We start from the raw sequence: 21,104 nt of genomic DNA on the forward strand, positions 1-21,104 counted from the left end.
CTCAACATAGGCCAGTGGCGGTCACTAACCCTGGTCCTGTTAGTGGGTGCAGCCTTTTGATCAATAGTTGATCCAGCCCACTGAGCCCAGCACTACCACACCAGATTAAACGAATCAAGGTCTTGAGACTTGATGCTCAATTGATAAATTGAATCAGGTGTAGTGCTAGAACAAAAGCCTGCACTCTAATAGGACCATGGTTGGTGGGTGAACCAAGCTTTACTAAAACTCTCAAACTTAACTCTGGACCACGAAGCCAGTTCCACCACATTTAAAATAAAAGTTGTTCACCTCCAGTCGGGGACTGATTTAGCCCCGACACCAGGTGTGTGCAATTAATTATCAGGTAGAACAGAAGACTCAGGGTAAGAGTTGAGTACCCCTGTACTAGAATGTAAATGTTTCTCTTGACAACTTCAAAGTTCTAAGATGGAAAACAGTACTGTCCCAATCAGCTTTTTTTCTGTAAATGGTATCCATTTCTGGAACTTCAAGATTACTTTAAAACGTTTGCAAGATTTACATACATTTTACTGGAGGTTTCAAACCCAGCATCACACTGTTGCAATTCAATATTTATACAACACCTAAATGAACAAAAAACAATTACATTTGTCTGCACTAATATCAGTCAATATATTAAATTACAACACACTTTGTTAATATTGATTTTCCACACAGCAAAGTATCAGGTATAGGAATGTTTATTACTAATTATGAATGAATAAGTCAATAATGCATATAACACTTGTAGTGAATAAATAAAATATACTGATATAGTACATGTATCTTGTATGAATATCTAAACAAGATCCATTCATTGAACACCACCACTCTGGTAGAGAATGTGGAATGTGACTTACAAGTTCCATACAACTATTGTTGAATGGGAAAACATTTATTTTGGTACCGTTCACAAGACTGTAGGTGTCGACCCCATATTGTCTTCTCATTTATGTAACCGGTCCTCAATTTCATTGTGTGTATTTTTACATATTTTGGGGTTTGTATGCATTTCAGTCTATGGGTGTTAGCTGTTGTTGAGCATGGGTCAGGATTTAATCTGTTGCGCAGCTGTTTGAGTGGTCAATGCAGAGAGACTAGTTTGAAGGGAGTAAAATAAAGTGTGTGTTTGAGAGGCTAGTTCAGATGGCTAGGTTGGCGATGACAGCTCTGGTGAACTCGTCGCTTGTGGCATAGCCCCCCAGGTCTCCTGTGCGCACCTGCCACAAATAAAAGAGTAGTGTCACACACACACACAGGCCTGGTTTCCCCAAAATCAGCTTAAGGCTGCTCATCCTTTGGGAAACTAGGCCCTGGTCCATTCCCAGAAAGACAATGGTCCTCACAAATATATACACAAAACATGACTAGTGTGTAAGAGAGCCTTTTTCACCACCAAACTCACACACACATAAATAGGGTAGAGGAATATTAGCTTATGTTGAAGCAACTCAAGTCCATGGTCGTATGTATGTATTTACTCATAAAACAGTTAATGACCAAACATACTAAATAAGAATGGATGACTCAGGAATCTACATTTATGGCTAGCGTAGTCTATGTTGGTCTTTCAACAGATGCTGCACCACTCATCCTACGCCTGGAAAACAAAACAATGCGAGTTTAAAAATCACACCTTTGATTACATTTTTTTGTTGTTGAGAAAACAGGCCAACAAACATTTTCCCATCTTTTATTCTTCAGTATTTGACCATGATAATATGACATAAGCCAATACATTTGAAGTCCCAATGACTGACTGACACATGCCAGTCTAAGTCCCTAATAGAAATGCTACCACTGAGATCATCAACATAACCAATATATAATTTAATGGACTTTTGGCACAAAGTCCAAAGCCAAAGTGAACTCAGGCAAGGCTGGTCGTAGGCTCGAGTTACAGTGGCTTGTTCGTTTGCAAATTTAATGATGAAAGAGCTTTGCCTGACTGAACAGCCAAACACGATGGATCTCCAAGGGCAACTCCAGCAAAAAGCTACCTAGATAGTGACCTCTACGATACACATTATGTGCGTTTTACAGCATACACAGTGAACAAATTATTAAGATTTATTTTTAGTAACTAGTGATGACTAGAGTATGCAGATGAGCGACAATGGATCATTAAAAGGTTCTATGAAGCTAGCTACAAATACCAAATGGTGAAATTGGCTAACGTGTTAGCATCCCTGCTAACGCAACAATATCAAAACATTGATTGTAGATTCTGAAAATGTCACCCTTCTCAGGAATGACCTCTACATCCTGTCTCCTTTAAGACAGTGGTGCTGATAAGTGTTCGTGAGAAACTTCCATGTTTATGATGACTCAGTGGAAACCAGTGCAGTTTAAAAAAAATTTTTTTTACAGCAACTAAAACAGTCTGCACGTAATTAAAGGTTGTGATTGAAAAGGCCAGTTAAAAAGGATGCTGCAAGATTCTGGCAATTAAGCTGTTTTCTACTTACCCAGAGTCAGACGAACTCATGGATACCATTTTTGTCTCTGCGTACAGAATGAAGGCAGTTAGAGGTAGTTTCAAGAGCCAATGCTAACTAGCGTCAGCGCAATGACAGGAAGTCTACAGCTACGGTAGTCTACGCATATGCTACCACGGTAGCCTGGACTCCAAGCCAAGAAAAGTCTGCACATAGAGTCAAAGGGTTATGAACGACGTACTGTATATGCCTGGCACGACTCAGGACTGTGAAATGACAGGCCAGATATCCATTGATACAGTGCTGTGGTAGAGATTTCTCACTCCCTTTGGCATCGGTGAATTGTCCCCGTGGCTCGAAACCTGCTTGACCAATACTGCTGAATAACACACGGCCCGACCGGTATGGACTGCAAGGCTGGACTAGTGGAGGTCAATGTAATATAAGATCATATGCTTCTCCACAGCAGAGAATGAAACAGCTCAGAGAGAGAAGAGGAAGAGTTGGAGTGGAGGGAAAGAGAGTTAGCTGACAAATAGGAGAGTAGACTATAGGGAGTTAGTAGAGCAGACAAAACAGAGAAGATTCTAGAACAGCTTATAGAAGAGTGCAGCCAACAGCAGAGGCAGTACAAAAGAACAGGCTGACATGGAGGAAAAGAGAGAAGCAGGAAACGGCACCAAGCAGGGGGTGCTCAGTTGGAGAAAGGGTTCCACAAGGAAAAGACTGGGAGAAAATAGAAGTCCACGGCATAAATGGACGATTTGGTAAAAAAAAATTTTTAAATGACGATGATTATCTGCTTTGGCCAATAATTTTTGAATTTAGAGAGAGAGAATAACGAAATAAAGGATACACCGAGCGCGTAAAGAGGAATATGAAAAGAAAGCGGAGGAGAGAGCTGCCAAGAGTGACGTAAGTGTTAGTTTAGTGGGAAAGTGAGCAAAAAAGTTAGTGGGGTAAAGTTTAGGGAATGTGGCAACATTGGGTTCAATATATCCAGATTATATTTGGTTGGCCGTCCAGTTTACAGAAAAGGGCAGGGCGTTCAGGGGATCGGGACTTCTTTAGTACATGGGTCGGTGGCGGAGGTTCCCCACAACGGCTTGCACAAAGTCCCCGGTCGTGCTGTAACCGCCCAGGTCTCGCGTCCGCACCTGGGACACGCGCGCACGCACACACACACACACACACACAGGGTGCAGGGGAAGAGGAGGAGCAAAGGAGATGGAAAAGGGGAGGGTACTTCAGACACTAGTGGACTGACAAACACCATACTTCACACATTCAGATAACCCATCCTTCAACACTCAAATTGAAATAGCACACGTTGCCCACATTCAAACCACAAAGGCCGGTCTGTCGAACAGAAATCATTCCCCTACACTCCTTCTGCAAAAGGACACCTTCTGTGCCATGGCTGACATGACAGAGCCATAGGTTAGCGTAATGGTGTTTTGACCCATGTGCCTCCCTAAGAACCATGGTATTAGTTCGGGTTAGTGTTGCTGCTATTAGTGCAAATAAGGGCTGGGACGCACACCACAGTTAGTAGGATCTTTGTTACCAGTCAGTTTCTATGGTTACAGAGCTGTGTTCTGTCACCTCACTGTGCCGGCTGAGAACAAGGACAATGTTTAGCAGGACACACAGAGGGGTGTATACGACACCACCCACGTCGACATGCATAATCAAAAGGCTCTCTCACACACACACACACACACACACACACGGGTTATCGATTGTTAGGTGTAATTTCATGGCTAAATGCAATTTGAGAGTCATGAATTGATGTTTGGATCTGAGTATTTCTCTTTACACTTTTCGGCAATTTTCTTTTTCTTAATTGACCCACAAAATACATGGACAAATATGTTATGTTGCAAGAACACTTCATAACCATTGAACTTTAGAATTAGTCATACTGTAGACGTTTAGACAAACACTCACTCCCAAACATACACATTTGCATGCACACAAACCAATAAGATTGAACAGGATGTTGATACAATAGTCACACACACACTCTTACCTTGCCCTGTTTGATGACCTTCCTGACAGCATCTGACACCATATTGGAGTGGTATTCCAGGCTGTAACACAAAACAGTCAGTTGAGATTGTGTGCGCGCTCAGACACACACACACTACACGCACACACTACACTTCCCATTGGAAGCAGTGCCCACTCACTTGAGGTGATGGAGCATGTTGGCAGCACTGAGCAGCATGGCCGTGGGGTTGGCGATGTTCCTGCCTACAGCCTGGGCAAAGGGGTGCCGAGCTCCCTAAGAAGGAGAGTAAATGTTTATTTTCAGGCTATTTTACACATGCTTATTGTAGCACTATACTGACGGTTGAATGTCTAATGTAACAAGTGTATGATTGCAGCTGACTGGTTAAGATGAATCTCCGGCAGACAGACACTCACGGTCTCAAACACGGCATACTCGGCGCTGTAGCTCTCTCCTGGCACCACTCCTGCCCCGCCGACCAGCCCAGCAGCCAGGTTGTCAATGATGTTGCCATAAAGGTTGGGCATCACCAGCACGTCAAACTGGTATGGGTTCTGGACCAGCTACAGAGAGAGGGTGCATATTTGAGTGAGAGACAGAGAGAGAGAAAGAGACAGAGAGCGCAAGAGAGAGAGTGAGGCATACCTGCATGCAACAGTTGTCTATGATGATGTTCTCATATTTGATCTTGGGATACAGCTCTGCCACCTCGGCACAGCACTGTAGGAACAGGCCATCTGCAAGCTTCCTGTAGAAAGACAGAAGGAGACTAAATCAGATGTAGAATGTACATGTCAGTGCAATGGTGCTGTAACGTACCTAAAACCATTTGAATTTTTTTTAAATAAATAATTAACAGCTACACAAACACTGTGTTTCTGATTCTACGTGTTGATCCGGGACCACCTACGTCCACCATCCTTAGCAGGGATTGACATTCATTTAAGTTATTGTTACATTTATTTTATGCCTGTCATTCGGGCAAGTAGGACAGACTTTTGTCTGAAAGCTCCAGTCGCTTCACAACACACACAAAAAAAGTCTAACACCATGTGCCAAAAAGGGGCCTGAAAATTGTGTTGTATGATGTAAGGAACCACTTTACAAAATAACATTTATCATCATCATCATCATCATCATACAGAGAATCAGGACAAAAAGTAATCACGGTATTAACCCATTTTGGTCAATAATGATAAATATCCTAAATATAAATTTTTTAATGCAGTTGCTTTCCATTAGTGGCAGGGCTCTAGCCTGACTTTTTCCAGCGCCAAGTAAGACATGAAAGAAGTTAACCATTTCATCTAACATGTTCAGGGAATGCATGTTGAATATTGTGATGTGCAACAATAGGATTCAAAATGAGCAGATTTCCGCATCTTTATTAAAAATGTTTTGCATATTGGCTATATGCTACATAATTCACCACCTGAGGAAGTGGGAATTCAAAACACATTAGCTAGATTTCTAACCGTAAATATATTGTTGCCAGATAGCCATGTAATTGATCTAAGAGTAAATTCAATGTCCAAAAAATTGCTTATTTTTCACCCCATTGGCAGGCCGAATAGGCTACTTGATGTCTTCAACGCAAACGGCGCGCTCCGCTCCGACCTGCGCATCATCTCAATACAAACGCTGTAAAATGGTGGTATTTCCTCAATATTGAGTGTTGAAAAAAAAAAATTATACTCCGAGACTAGCTGAGACTCCCCTCTCTAACAGCATTTATACATGCTAATAGCTAAATAGATGTCGGCTCTGGTATTCGAACCAGCAACCTCTCAGCTCTAACCACTAGGCAACCTGCCGCCTTAGTTTACTACCGAGACAACTAGGAAGACTAGGCTATATGGTTTTAATTGGCTATCTAATTCGCCTGTTGTCTCTCTCCCCGAGCAACGGTACATGACTGAACAAACCCTGTTTGCTGACCAAAAAGTAGCTGCAACTGTGCAGATAACTAACTAGCAAGGAATATCAACAACCCGCCTTAGGGTTTGATCTCAAAAGTGCATCTCGCGACCACAGGTGATTAAAAAACCCTTGTACCTCAATGCAATTCAATAATTCTACTTGTGCGCTTTGCAGAGACAGGGAAAACAGTGTGCAACATCGTCTCCAGAGGAAAATTTGATCAGAGTAATTGTTTGAGTAGTGATTGTGTGTTATATGTTTTTACTTGTCCATTCAAACAACTTAATCTGTATTCTGCTTGCCTCACAATTATATATTTTTTTACTTGTCCCGGACAAGAGGGCAAGTGTTAATGTCGAGCCCTACATAAACAGTTGGGTTGGCTGTAGTTGGATAGATGTGTAGAAGCCTTTAAAATGAGGTTGCTTATTTGGCAGCGAGACTCACATGATGTTGGCCTTGTGGACCGCCGTGACCTTGCTGCGACCCTTCTTGGTGGCGTAGTCGAAGGCAAACTTGGCGATGCGCCGAGACTTCTCCCTAGTGATGATCTTCAGACATTCAATCACTCCAGGCACGCTCTGAGACAGAGAGCACAGTTCAGACCAGGACACACTTCCATCTGACCATGTTTTGACCATGGTGTTGGAGAGCTTAAATGTGATACATTTTCTGCCCAGTGTACACAGGCACACGGCAATGCGGACTGGAGCTTGATTTGGCCTCTGCATGCCTCCGGAGGCTCTGCAACTGCGTCAAACCCTCCAATACGAAGCCTCGGCCCACATTTTCAGATCTACCATGAATTGGCTTTTAGCGGTGTGAATGTTGAAATTAAATTGGTATTCTTAACGTTAAGATAAATCCCTAACTGATTTCAATTTCCGCAACAACTAAGAGTGTTGGAGTGCGAGGCTCAGCTTCTCCCCTGTTTAGTTTTGCTGGCTACCACACTGAACAGCGTGAAGCAAACCTGTGCACAGATACTGTGTGACTGTGTGAGAGCGAAGTGTTGCATCTCGCTCATCTCAATATCCTAGTCTATTCATTGATGATAGGCCCTGCTTTACCGAAGTTGTGAGCCCAAAAATAGCGAGGTACAGCATTTCATTGCGAGAGACAGCTTTGGACTGCCGATAGATAGGTCTAGTGCACGGTTCTGACTAGCTGCCTGGTGGCCGACCTTCATATACTGTGCACCTCCCCCCTCTCTCCACCCTCGCTAGCTCGCCATGAAAGATGCGAGTGTTTGTGTTCTCGGAAGTACACCAACTAATCAGTGTTCCCCATTCCAAAAAATACTGAATCTTACCAGTCGATTCCTGGCGGAATAGAATCTGAACACTCATAAATGGGAGTCGATACCGGGAGTCAATGAAACAATTATTTTGGAATCTATTCTCCACCACGTCATCATTGTTAACAGTAGGAAAAACGCCAGAGAAAGTTAAATGGTACTTTTAGAAGTTAAATGAGAAGTAAAAGCAAACTTTGAGGTGGAATTGAGGTACAGTAATGGTAGTACAGCTGCAATGCTTAACCATCTGAAAGGGACACACCGTAAGACCCAAACGGTTGCCAGCAGCACAGCTGCATTGTAAATTCTGTTACATTTTTCTTAACGTTTTAACGGAAAAAAGTAGCGCCTGCTTTACTTAAAGTAACTAATATTATTACTCAAACTTGAAAAGTAATGTTACAGTAATAATATTACTTTTGAGTAACATTAATGTAACGCATTACTTTTGAAACACGTTACACCAACACTGGTTGTGATAGATGATTTCATCTAAAAATGTGTGTATTACCCATACAACAAACTTAAACATGGTAAGATTTCAAATGAGGACTGGGTCAACTGGTTTTACCTAGCCAGGCAGGGTGAGTGGCGATTTCCATTTAGGACCAAAGAAATGGTCATAAGTGGGCAAACTTCACCCACCTAACACACTTGTCGAGCTGAAACCAACACACCCATTAGTTGTGGCAGTGTGTGGTGATGTACCTCGTGCTCCAGAGAGCTGTACTCTCCCTCAGTCTGCTCTCGGATGATGACCAGGTCCAGGTTGTTGTGGCGGGTGCTGTAGCCGGGCAGGCTGTTCACATGTACCACGTTTGCAAACAGGTCCAGCCTCCGCCTGAGCAGAGCACAAGAGGGAGAGGCTCACTAATAAGGACAGAAAGCCACACACTAAGAGATCTCATAAAAATATTAATTTATTGTGTTGGATTCATGCTGGCGCTATATCTAATATGGCCTTACCTAATTTTCATCTCAAAGCCAGCCAGCTCCCCTTTGAACTCCATGGGGGTGTTAATCTTTCCTACACACGCAGAGAAAAGAAAGAACAGTCAGAACACACTGATATGGTAAAAGCAGACAAAAGGAAGCAAATCCCCAACAGAGGAGACAAGTTAGTTACCTTTCATGGCCACCCTGTTGGTCTTCATGGAGGCCAACACCTGCTCCAGCTTCTCGTCGCTGTCCATGTGCTGCACCTCACTTAGGTGGAACTCCTCAAACTCCACTGGGACATCACCCGCCTGGAGAGAGAGATGGAGGGAAGGAAGGAAAGGCAGGGTTAAGGGTAGAACCAAGGAGATAAGACAAGGGGATGAGAAACAGGATGGACATAGAGGATGGATGAATAAATAGCGAATGAAGGCAAGCCCCCCAAAAATTGTCGAAGACTCCAGTCACCCAAGTAATAGACTGTTTTCTCTGCTACCGCACAGCAAGTGGTACCGGAGCGCCAAGTCTAGGTCCAAAAGGCTTCTACCACCAAGCCATAAGACTGCTGAACAATTAATAAAAAATGGCCACCCGGACTACTTACATTGACCCCCCACCCCCTTTGTTTTTACACTGCTGCTACTCACTGTTTATTATCTATGCATAGTCACGTTACCCCTACCTACATGTACAAATTACCTCAAATAACCTGTAGCCCTGCACATAGACTTGGTACCGGTACCCCCTGTATATAGCCTCATTATTGTCACTTTATTGTGTTACTTTTCTTAACTATATTTCTTGAACTACATTGTTGGTTAAAGGCTCGTTAGTAAGCATTTCACGGTAAGGTCTACACCGGTTATATTTGGCGCGTGTGACAAATAAAATGTTATTTGATTTGAATGGACTATAAACATTATGAATTAGTCTTGCATATTAACTTATCATTGAACACAGAAAGTATTGGATTGAGCTCAGATCATGCTTGGCGCATGGTGCTGGCAATAGTGAATTCCATTCCCACATGGGCCACATAATGTGTGAATTGACTGCTGAGACAGGGTGTGAGGTGGGGTGCAATAGCATACCTGGAGGAGAATGTGCTAAGGAGATGAGTCCACTATATGTCAACAGAGGGACGACACATCCACACCAATCTGCACTCTCCGTCAAATTGTCACTCCAGGTCAGCCTTGAGAAAGTGGAGCCACCATAATGTACATACCTTGAACACCTCCTTGACGGCAGTCATCAGTTCAGGTCCTACTCCATCCCCGGGCACCATGGTGACCTTGAATGTGGCGTCGGCGCGGGCCGGAGGTGCCTCAGGCCCACCCAGACTGGCAGTCATATTGAGGGACCGGGCAGCCAGCTGCTGCCACCGCGGACCAGTGCCAGTAAGGCCCTAGACACAGGACACAATAGTTAATTAGGTCCACTGTAGAAAGTAAGCATAATCAGATGGTCTGGTTGTCGTTATAGCTAATGTGTCTTATCTGCCAGTGGCTATATTCTTTTTTTAAAATCTTTCTATAAACATTTTGGATATGCTTGGTTGGTCATTTTCAACATACTTTCGTGTTGTCTTCATCAACAAACCACATACCTAAACACACTTTCATACTAAATGTAAAAATATTGGCATGAACAGACTGTCACGTGGAATGTACGTCACGATTATCAGACAATTACAGACTTTAACTAGCTAGCTAACCCTGCTTTCACAATGTCGAAAAGCTGTTGCGTACCATTTTTTTTGAACAATTGGAGAAAAAGACCACCAAATCAAGTTTAATCAAATGCCCAAGGACCAGGTTAGACGAACCTCTTGATTTCAGGCTATTACGGTGTGATGAAGTAAAGCTGTGGGCTCCAGTTACTTATAACATGTGTGTTCGAAGCACTGCATCACTGGTAAGTTAGTCACACTTGTTTGTATCCAACTAGCTACAGTATGTGTATTGCGGAACGCTTGCTAGTTAAAACTTAAGGCTAGGGGGCAGTATTTTGACATCCGGGTGAAAAGCGTGCCCAAAGTAAACTGCCTGTTACTCAGGCCCAGAAGCTAGGATATGCATATAATAGATGTATAGAAAACACTCTAAAGTTTCTAAAACGGTTAAAATAATGTCTGAGTAAAAAGAGGTCATAGGATTTTCGAATGGTTTTCTATGGGAAGCCCTATGAGGAACCTGGTTGCAGTTCCTGTGGCTTCCACTAGATGTCAACAGTCTTCAGAAATTGTTAGAGGTTTTTCTTTTGAGAAATGAAGTAGGGCTATTCATTCCATGTGTCACTCTGAAGGTCCCTACTATTTTGGTGCGCGTGAACAGGAATGCGCTTCACATTGTTTTTATCCGGTATGAGAAACAGTTTATTCCGTCTTAAATTTGATTGATTATTTACATTTTAGGAATACCGGAGGTTGGATTAGGAACATTGTTTGAAATGTTTGGACCAAGTTTACAGGTAACTTATTAGATACTTTGTAGTCATGTTGGGCGAGTTGGAACCGGTGTATTTCTGAATCAAAACGTGCCAAATAAAAATGGACATTTTGGGGATATAAAGAAGGAATTTATCGAAAAAAAACGACCATTCGTTGCGTCACAGACATTTGGGATTGCAAAAACAATTAGATCTTCAAAGGAATTTATTATATGGTTATTTCTGACTTTTGTGTCGCACCTGCCTGGTTGAAAAATGATTCATGTGTTTGTATGCAGGGCGCTGTCCTCAGATAATCGCATGGTCTGCTTTCGCCGTAAAGCCTTTTGAAAGCTGATACAGCGGCTGGATTAACAAGAAGTTAAGCTTTATTTTGATGTATAAATCGATCCCGCTAAAGGGATTGGCGCATGAAGGGATCCATAAGAGGTTTTAACTTGCAGTAAGGACTAGTGATATGTATCCGTCGAAATAACAGTAATAATATTCTTCTGCATTTGGAAATGTATGCAAAACTGGAGATTCCACCAAGTAGGTGTAGATATGGCAATAGGCTACTTTGGGAGATTTGGCAGGGTTGTCTCCACAGCTGGTCGCCGGCAAGTTGAAAGGACATAGAGCATTTGGAAAGTATTCAGACCCCTTGACTTTTTCCATATTTTGGTACATTACAGTATTATTAGAAATGTTTTTTTCCCCTCAATATATACACACACACAATACCCCATAATGACAAAGCAAAAACAGGTTTAGATTTTTTGAAAATGTATTTTAGGGTCTGAATACTTGTAAATAAGGTAAATAAGGTAGTTCATTTTTATTTACTTTTTTACTTTTTTTAAATCCATTTTAGAATAAGGCTGTAACGTAACAAAATGTGGAAAAGGTCATAGGTCCAGAATACTTTTCGAATGCACTGTATAGGCAAGCCAACAAGAATCAACTTTTCTAAATACTTAGACCAAACAAAAATATAAAACATGTAATGCAGTGGTTTCATGAGCTGAGCTAAAAGACACACACAAATTTCTCTCAAATTGTGTGCACAAATTTGGTTACATCCCTGTTAGTGATCATTTCTACTTTGTCAAGACAATCCATCCCCTTGACAGGTGTGGCACATCAAGAAGCTGATTAAACAGCATCATCATTCAACAGGTGCACCTTGTGCCGGGGACAATAAAAGGCCACTAAAATGTGCAGTTGTCATGACAACACAATGCCTCAAGTTAAGGAAGCATGCAACTGGCATGCTGACTGCAGCAATATCCACCAGAGCTGTTGCCAGAGAATGTAATGTTCATTCCTCTACCATAAGACGCCTTCAACGTCGTTTCAGAGAATTTGGCAGGACGTCCAACCAGCCTCACAACCGCTGGCCCTGTGTATGGGGTCGTGTGGACGAGAGGTTTACTGAAGTCAACATTGTGAACAGGGTGCCCCATGGTGGAGGCGGGGTTATGGTATGGGCAGGCATAAGTTACAGACAACAAACACAATTTTCTTTCAAATCAATGGCAATTTGAATAAACAGAGACACCGTGACGAGATCCTGAGGCCCATTGTTGTGCCATTCATCTGCCGTCATGACCTTATGTTTCAGCATGATAATGCACAGCCACAAGTTGCAAGGATCTGTACACAATTCCTGAAAGCTGAAAATGGCCCTGTTCTTCCATGGCCTGCATACTCACCAGACATGTCAGCCATTGAGCATGTTTGGGATGTTCTGGATCAACGTGCATGACAGTATGTTCCAGTTCTCGCCAATATCCAGCATCTTCGGGCAGCCATTGATGAAGAGTCAGACGACATTCCACAGGCCACAATCAAAAGTCTGAACAACTATGCGAAGGAGATGTGTTTCGTGCTGCATGAGGCAAATGGTGGTCACACAAAATACTGACTGGTTCTCTGATCCACGACCCAAGCTTAATTTTTAACCTCTACGGGATCGGTCTCCCTATACCGTGACGGTTGATGCTAACGTATGCTAATGTGACCTTGTAAGTAACAGCAAACTTTCCAGGACATAGACATGTCTTATATGGGCAGAAAGCTTAAATTCTTGTTAACCTAACTGCACTGTCCAATATACAGTAGCTATTACAGTGAAAAAAGACCATGCTATTGTTTGAGGAGTGCGCACAACAACAACTTTAACACGGCAACTGGTTTGATACGTACACATCTGAAGGTAAATAATGTACTTACATTCAGTAATCTTTTTCTGATTTGTCATCCTGAGGGTCCCAGAGATAGCACAGTAGTAGAGAGTAGCAGAGTAGCACAGTTTTTGTAGCACAGTTTCAATTTTTATATTCAAATATAGGAACTGGGTTCTACAGTTTGAACCCCTGCCGTCTCTGGCTCCACACCCACCCCGCCCGGCTATCTAGATGTGTGAAAGTTAGCGTATAAGCTAATGATCCATCATGTATGACATTCCTGGGAGTATTTAAACTTACAAAAATGATATGGTAATACAAAATAAATGTTCTCTATAGTTATGTACTTGAAAAATGTATAAATTGACCAATTCGACACATTTGGGAAGACTTGATACAAAATAGTGTGCAGTATTGCAATCCTTCACTGGATCGACAGGGCTGCCATCTAGTGGCCAAAATCTAAATTGTGCCTAAAATGCAATATTAGATTATGGCCTTTCTCAAAGATGGGGAAAAAAAGAAAAAAAGAACATACATTTTTTTATTTTATTATCTTTTATCAGATCTAGTGTGTTATTCTCCTACATTAATTTCACATTTCCACAAACTTCAAAGTGTTTCCTTTCAAATGATATCAAGAATATGCATATACTTGCTTCAGGCCCCGAGCTACAGGCAGTTAGATATGGGTATGTCATTTTATGCGAAAAATTGAAAAAAAGGTTTAGATCTTTAGGAGGTTTTAAGCTGTCTGTGACCAACAGATGCATATCTGTATTCCCAGTCATGTGAAATCCATAGATTCGCGTCTAATTAATTTGTTTAAATTGACTGATTTTCATATATGAACTGTAACTCGGTAAAATCGTTGAAATATAGTTACGCGGCATATCTAAGAGTAGCAAATTAGATTAACTTATCTCGCTAGCCAGCCAGCTAACATCAGTTTACGCAAGTATAATGTGATAGCTTTACTGTCTGTGTTAGCATGTCGGGTAAGAAAGTAGTGGCAGAATAAGTATTATGCAAATAATTTGTTGTTGTGACAGTAAAGTATGTTAATAAAGACATGAGGCTACTGAGAAGGTTAATTGAAGGTGACCAAAAATAAATTTAAAAAAATTCAGTTTACTTAGGATGCTGCCAAAGTTAGCCTTATTACATGGGAGTAACAGGAGTACCCTACTGCTGTACACCTACTCAGGGTGTGGTCATGTTTAGCACATTTTTCATGTGACTGACATGCGTAATGAAAAATAGCTTAATAGCCTACACTTCTTGGAATCCGTTTGAATTGTGATAGGCTCATGTTTTACCAGTACTGCATTACCCCCAATACTTATTTGCCAGTAGGCTACTCAGTACTGAACCATAACTGCACTGACTTTCACCCCTGGGTTTAACCTACTAACCTAATATGCCAGACATACACTACACGATTTTGCAACGTTTATGCAGTCCCAGGCTAATTTTCAAGATCGAGGTGAAATCCTATGAACTTGGGCTAGGGTCAGTATGTCGGGACTCGCTTAGTTTGACTTGGCTAAGGACACACCGATGATGGCTGTTCCATTTTCCAGACCCCTTCTGACTGACATGTCAGAAGTGCATCTTGTAAAATGAGCAGTGCTACGACGCGACTGGGCAAGGACCGCTGCCAATAGCCAATGAGCACTTAGCATTTAAGACCAAAACAATGATAACGAAGAGATGATTAGCGACAACACCCCCCGTGTGGACAGAGATGATTGGAAGACAGATTAGTGGAGCTGTGGAGAACGCGGCTGCCTTTTCAATGGGCCAGTTCATTTGACATGGTGTCACGGATGGGCGGCGTTAACTAATTTTAAACTATTCATTGGTCCTTAAGTGAAACATCCACCGACATGGAGCATGCAAAACTAACTCCACCAAAAATATATGAATTAATATTATGAAATTAAGTCCATATTCTGAGCCTCTGACTCTATGTTTCTCCATACTAATAAAAGCAGCTCACTGTTTGCGTATCGGCATTTTTTTCCTCTGAAAACTAAGAAAACGCGGGGGGAGGGGAGCGGGGGTTGAACTTGACTAGGTTATTATCTTAGCGTAACGTGAGCACCCACGTTCTGGGTTTGAAGATGGATGTAATGAAAGGTTTGGGACTGGGAAATGTGAGCACGTTCAAGTTGTTCAAATTGTGTAACGTTACTAGTGTATGCCCTGCATAACTGAAGCTGTGGTCTGAAGCTGATAACCATGAGACATCAATCTGTTAGCAGGTTGTTCATTGATACGTTGTTAGATTGCTGATTTGTTTTAGTGACAACATTCAATTTAAACCTGGCTTCGTATCTTAGTTAGCTAGGTAGGTAGGTAACCGAGTAGCCGTATCGTACTAGGAGCTAGCCAGCTATGGACATTATCCTGTCGCATTACCATTGGTGACTAACGTTATAAACTGCTTAATATAAATTCCCATAACAAAACAATGGTAGTCCTCAATAACACATACGAAAAGATTTACGTCACACGAAACACTTTGTCCACAATTTGATGACTGTAAACATCATCTACCGACTCACCTTGGCCAATGTTACAACGCTTCCTCTCAAGGCGGCAGCCATCATGATCCACAAACCAGAAAGAATGTGGAGGAAATCAATTCTTCTTCGAGGTTTAAGCGCAGTTGGCATCCAATAAATGTTGTATTACCGCCACCTACTACACTGGAGTACAATTTCCTTACACTTTGGTTGAAAAAATAAATAAACAAATACCCTAGCATCTAACGCTACACTCACAAAAAGCTTACTCCACTAATTAAATCTATTTAGTCCTACCTCAGGCCAACCACCTGAAAGGTTGGGACACCACCACTTAACACACCCTGTAACTCCTCTGATGTCAAGTCTCGCACACCCAAATACCTCTGCAGCTGCCACCACAACCTCCATTTTCTGTGTAAAGTTGATAACCATTGCTATAAATGCTAAAAATCCAATCTTACTGAAATGTATCACTTGTTGCCCTATCCCTTTGTACTGGTACAGATCTACTACTCACACCACTCCTCTCACGACCCTTCCCCCTTGACCCATCTTCCGCTTTCTTCGCTGCCTCAGCATATGACAACTTCTGCACTACTCTAACCCTGGAACCTGCCTCTCTCGCACAGGACATTTCTACACTAAATCTTTAAATTCTTCTTCTATGATATCATAGTGGTCTGCAAACAAACGTGTAAAGTGCATGCCACCACCTACTGTGCTGGAATATACAATCAATCATGATCTGCCCAATTCTATACTACCATGAAAATGTAAAAACAAAAAATCCCTAATAACTTCTACAACACCCTCCCCAACCCCCCTACCCAATTAAACTTGATCTATATCATGCTGAAACACTCCACTGTTAGGATTGTTCAGCATGTCAACCATTTAAACCACAGCCACAGGAAGTACGGGTGCTGCAGCACCCCCTGAAAAATCGGAATTAAAATATTCAAAAATATATATATATACAGCTCTGGAAAAAAATTAAGAGACCCCTGCAACATTATCCGTTTCTTTGATTTGACTATTTATAGGTATGTGTTTGGGTAAAATTAACATTTTTGTTTTATTCTATAAACTACTGACAACATTTCTCCCAAATTCAAAATAAAAAGATTGTCATTTAGAGCATTTATTTGCAGAAAATGACAACTGGTCAAAATAACAAAAAAGATGCAGTGTTGTCAGACCTTGAATAATGCAAAGAAAATAAGTTCATATTCATTTTTAAAACAACAACACTAACGTTTTAACTTAGAAAGAGTTCAGAAATCAATATTTCTAAGGAGTAATGTTAGATTCCTTTGATCCATTATTAGACTAGGAAATCCCTCATCCGCATTGGAATGTGCTGGGTACCAAAAGGGATCAAATCTATATATTTTTTTGTCACATGCTTGGTAAACAACAGTTGTAGATTAACAGTGAAATGCTTACTTACGGACCATTCCCAACAATGCAGAGAGAAAGAAAATAGAAGAAAAAAAATAGAAAAGTAATAACACTAAATAATAAATACGCAATGGGTAATGATAACATGGGATACAAGATAATTGAGGTAGATGGATAATAAAATAGATAATAAACAGTAGCAGGAGTTTATGAGTCAAAAAAAAGTTAGTGCAAAGGGGGTCAATGCAGAAAGTCCGGGCAGCTATTTGGTTAACTTTTTAAATAACTATTTAGCAGTCTTGTGGTTTGGGGATAGAAGCTGTTGAGGGTCCTCTGGGTTCCAGACTTGGTGCATTGGTAACATTTGCCATGCGGTAACAGAGAGAACAGTCTATGACTTGGGTGGCTTGAGTCTTTTCTGGGCCTTCCACTGATATTGCCTGGTATAGAGATCCTGGGTGGCAGGGAGCTCGCCCCAGTGATGTACTGGGCTGTACACATTACCCTCAGTAGCACCTTGCAGTTGCCTTACCAAGCAGTGATGCAGCCAGTCAAGATGCTCTCAATGGTGCAGCTGTAGAACTCTTTGAGGATCTGAGGGCCCATTTCAAATCTTTTCAGCCTCCTGATGGGGAAGAGGTGTTGTCATTCCCTCTTCAAGTCTGTATTGCTGGTGTGTGTGGACCATGATAGATCCTTAGTGATGTGGATACCAAGGAACTTGAAGCTCTCAACCTGCTCCACTACAGCCCCGTCAACGTGAATAGGGGCATGCTCGGCCCTCCGTTTCCTGTAGTCCAAGATCAGCTCCTTTGTCTTGCTGACGTTGAGGGAGAGGCTGTTGTCCTGACACCACACTGCCAGGTCTCTGACCTCGGCCCTATAGGCGGTCTCATCGTTGTTGGTGATCAAGCCCACCACCGTTGTGTCATTGGCTAACTTCATCATAGTGTTGGAGTCGTGCATGGCCACGTAGTTGTGGGTGAACAGGGAGTACAGAGGGGACTAAACTTTCACCCCTGAGAGGTTCCCGTGTTGTCAGTGTGGCAGATGTGTTGTTGCCTACTCTCACCACCTTGGGGCGGCCCGGCAGGAAGTTCAGGATCCAGTTGCAGTGGGAGGTGTTCAGTCCCAGGCTCCTTAGCTTAGTAATGAGCATTTTAGAGCACTATAGTGTTGAACACTGAGCTGTAGTCAATGAACAGCATTCTCACATAGGTGTTCCTCTTGTCCAGGTGGGAGAGTGCAATAGAGATTGCGTCATCTGTGGATCTGTTGTGGCGATATGCGAATCGCAGTGGGTCCAGGGTGTCTGGGATGATGATGTTGATTTTTTTTTTTTTAAATTTATTTCACCTTTATTTAACCAGGTAGGCCAGTTGAGAACAAGTTCTCATTTGCAACTGCGACCTGGCCAAGATAAAGCATAGCAGTGTGAGCAGACAACACAGAGTTACACATGGAATAAACAATTAACAAGTCAATAACACAGTAGAAAACAAAGGGGGGAGTCTATATACAATGTGTGCAAAAGGCATGAGGAGGTAGGCGAATAATTACAATTTTGCAGATTAACACTGGAGTGATAAATGATCAGACGGTCATGTACAGGTAGAGATATTGGTGTGCAAAAGAGCAAGTAAATAAATAAAAACAGTATGGGGATGAGGTAGGTGAAAATGGGTGGGCTATTTACCAATAGACTATGTACAGCAGCAGCGATCGGTTAGCTGCTCAGATAGCTGATGTTTGAAGTTGGTGAGGGAGATAAAAGTCTTTTGTAGATGACATCGCCGAAGTCGAGGATCGGAAGGATAGTCAGTTTTACTAGGGTAAGCTTGGCGGCGTGAGTGAAGGAGGCTTTGTTGCGGAATAGAAAGCCGACTCTTGATTTGATTTTCGATTGGAGATGTTTGATATGAGTCTGGAAGGAGAGTTTGCAGTCTAGCCAGACACCTAGGTACTTATAGATGTCCACATATTCAAGGTCGGAACCATCCAGGGTGGTGATGCTAGTCGGGCATGCGGGTGCAGGCAGCGATCGGTTGAAAAGCATGCATTTGGTTTTACTAGCGTTTAAGAGCAGTTGGAGGCCACGGAAGGAGTGTTGTATGGCATTGAAGCTTGTTTGGAGGTTAGATAGCACAGTGTCCAATGACGGGCCGAAAGTATATAGAATGGTGTCGTCTGCGTAGAGGTGGATCAGGGAATCGCCCGCAGCAAGAGCAACGTCATTGATATATACAGAGAAAAGAGTCGGCCCGAGAATTGAACCCTGTGGCACCCCCATAGAGACTGCCAGAGGACCGGACAGCATGCCCTCCGATTTGACACACTGAACTCTGTCTGCAAAGTAATTGGTGAACCAGGCAAGGCAGTCATCCGAAAAACCGAGGCTACTGAGTCTGCCGATAAGAATATGGTGATTGACAGAGTCGAAAGCCTTGGCAAGGTCAATGAAGACGGCTGCACAGTACTGTCTTTTATCGATGGCGGTTATGATATCGTTTAGTACCTTGAGTGTTGCTGAGGTGCACCCGTGACCGGCTCGGAAACCAGATTGCACAGCGGAGAAGGTACGGTGGGATTCGAGATGGTCAGTGACCTGTTTGTTGACTTGGCTTTCGAAGACCTTAGATAGGCAGGGCAGGATGGATATAGGTCTGTAACAGTTTGGGTCCAGGGTGTCTCCCCTTTGAAGAGGGGGATGACTGCGGCAGCTTTCCAATCCTTGGGGATCTCAGACGATATGAAAGAGAGGTTGAACAGGCTGGTAATAGGGGTTGCGACAATGGCGGCGGAAAGTTTCAGAAATAGGGGGTCCAGATTGTCAAGCCCAGCTGATTTGTACGGGTCCAGGTTTTGCAGCTCTTTCAGAACATCTGCTACCTGGATTTGGGTAAAGGAGAACCTGGAGAGGCTTGGGCGAGGAGCTGCCGGGGGGGCAGAGCTGTTGGCCGAGGTTGGAGTAGCCAGGCGGAAGGCATGGCCAGCCGTTGAGAAATGCTTATTGAAGTTTTCGATAATCATGGATTTATCGGTGGTGACCGTGTTACCTAGCCTCAGTGCAGTGGGCAGCTGGGAGGAGGTGCTCTTGTTCTCCATGGACTTCACAGTGTCCCAGAACTTTTTGGAGTTGGAGCTACAGGATGCAAACTTCTGCCTGAAGAAGCTGGCCTTAGCTTTCCTGACTGACTGCGTGTATTGGTTCCGGACTTCCCTGAACAGTTGCATATCCCGGGGACTATTCGATGCTATTGCAGTCCGCCACAGGATGTTTTTGTGCTGGTCGAGGGCAGTCAGGTCTGGGGTGAACCAAGGACTGTATCTGTTCTTAGTTCTGCATTTTTGAACGGAGCATGCTTATCTAAAATGGTAAGGAAGTTACTTTTAAAGAATGACCAGGCATCCTCAACTGACGGGATGAGGTCAATGTCCTTCCAGGATACCCGGGCCAGGTCGATTAGAAAGGCCTGCTCACAGAAGTGTTTTAGGGAGCGTTTGACAGTGATGAGGGGTGGTCGTTTGACTGCGGCTCCGTAGCAGATACAGGCAATGAGGCAGTGATCGCTGAGATCCTGGTTGAAGACAGCGGAGGTGTATTTGGAGGGCCAGTTGGTCAGGATGACGTCTATGAGGGTGCCCTTGTTTACAGAGTTAGGGTTGTACCTGGTGGGTTCCTTGATGATTTGTGTGAGATTGAGGGCATCTAGCTTAGATTGTAGGACTGGCGGGGTGTTAAGCATATCCCAGTTTAGGTCACCTAACAGAACAAACTCTGAGGCTAGATGGGGGGCAATCAATTCACAAATGGTGTCCAGGGCACAGCTGGGAGCTGCGGGGGGTCGGTAGCAGGCGGCAACAGTGAGAGACTTATTTCTGGAGAGAGTAATTTTCAAAATTAGTAGTTCGAACTGTTTGGGTATGGACCTGGAAAGTATG

At 42.8% G+C, this 21,104-nt stretch overlaps 1 protein-coding gene across 4 annotated transcripts; it reads right to left on the bottom strand.

Moving 5' to 3' along the window:
* Positions 1-688: 688 nt before the first annotated feature.
* idh3b (isocitrate dehydrogenase (NAD(+)) 3 non-catalytic subunit beta) lies at positions 689-15,953 on the bottom strand. 4 transcript variants are annotated; one of them, XR_006079214.1, is made up of 13 exons: positions 15,798-15,953; positions 9,837-10,016; positions 8,799-8,919; positions 8,639-8,699; positions 8,381-8,513; positions 6,823-6,956; positions 5,101-5,203; positions 4,872-5,018; positions 4,634-4,728; positions 4,474-4,534; positions 2,472-3,598; positions 1,543-1,603; positions 689-1,223 (listed from the first exon to the last, which is right to left on the bottom strand). XR_006079214.1 is itself a non-coding variant. In XM_024401576.2 (11 exons), the coding sequence occupies exons 1-11, from the start codon at positions 15,906-15,908 to the stop codon at positions 1,146-1,148; spliced, it is 1,224 nt and encodes a 407-aa protein (XP_024257344.2). In that variant the 5' UTR covers positions 15,909-15,953; the 3' UTR covers positions 689-1,145. The 4 variants fall into 4 exon arrangements, 1 of the variants encoding a protein (XP_024257344.2); XR_006079213.1 differs by lacking the exon at positions 1,543-1,603; XR_006079212.1 differs by having other exon boundaries at positions 1,543-3,598.
* Positions 15,954-21,104: the final 5,151 nt, after the last annotated feature.

The sequence above is a fragment of the Oncorhynchus tshawytscha genome, linkage group LG02 (assembly GCF_018296145.1).
Source record: "Oncorhynchus tshawytscha isolate Ot180627B linkage group LG02, Otsh_v2.0, whole genome shotgun sequence".
Taxonomy (NCBI): domain Eukaryota; kingdom Metazoa; phylum Chordata; class Actinopteri; order Salmoniformes; family Salmonidae; genus Oncorhynchus; species Oncorhynchus tshawytscha.

Excerpts from the sequence above, each read along its gene's own strand:
- idh3b (XM_024401576.2), bottom strand. The coding sequence starts at position 15,908 with ATGCCAACTGCGCTTAAACCTCGAAGAAGAATTGATTTCCTCCACATT. Across the intron at positions 8,920-9,836 it reads CCGTCAAGGAGGTGTTCAAG|GCGGGTGATGTCCCAGTGGA; the intron begins GTATGTACATTA and ends CTCTCTCTCCAG. Across the intron at positions 4,729-4,871 it reads AGTATGCCGTGTTTGAGACC|GGAGCTCGGCACCCCTTTGC; the intron begins GTGAGTGTCTGT and ends TCTCCTTCTTAG.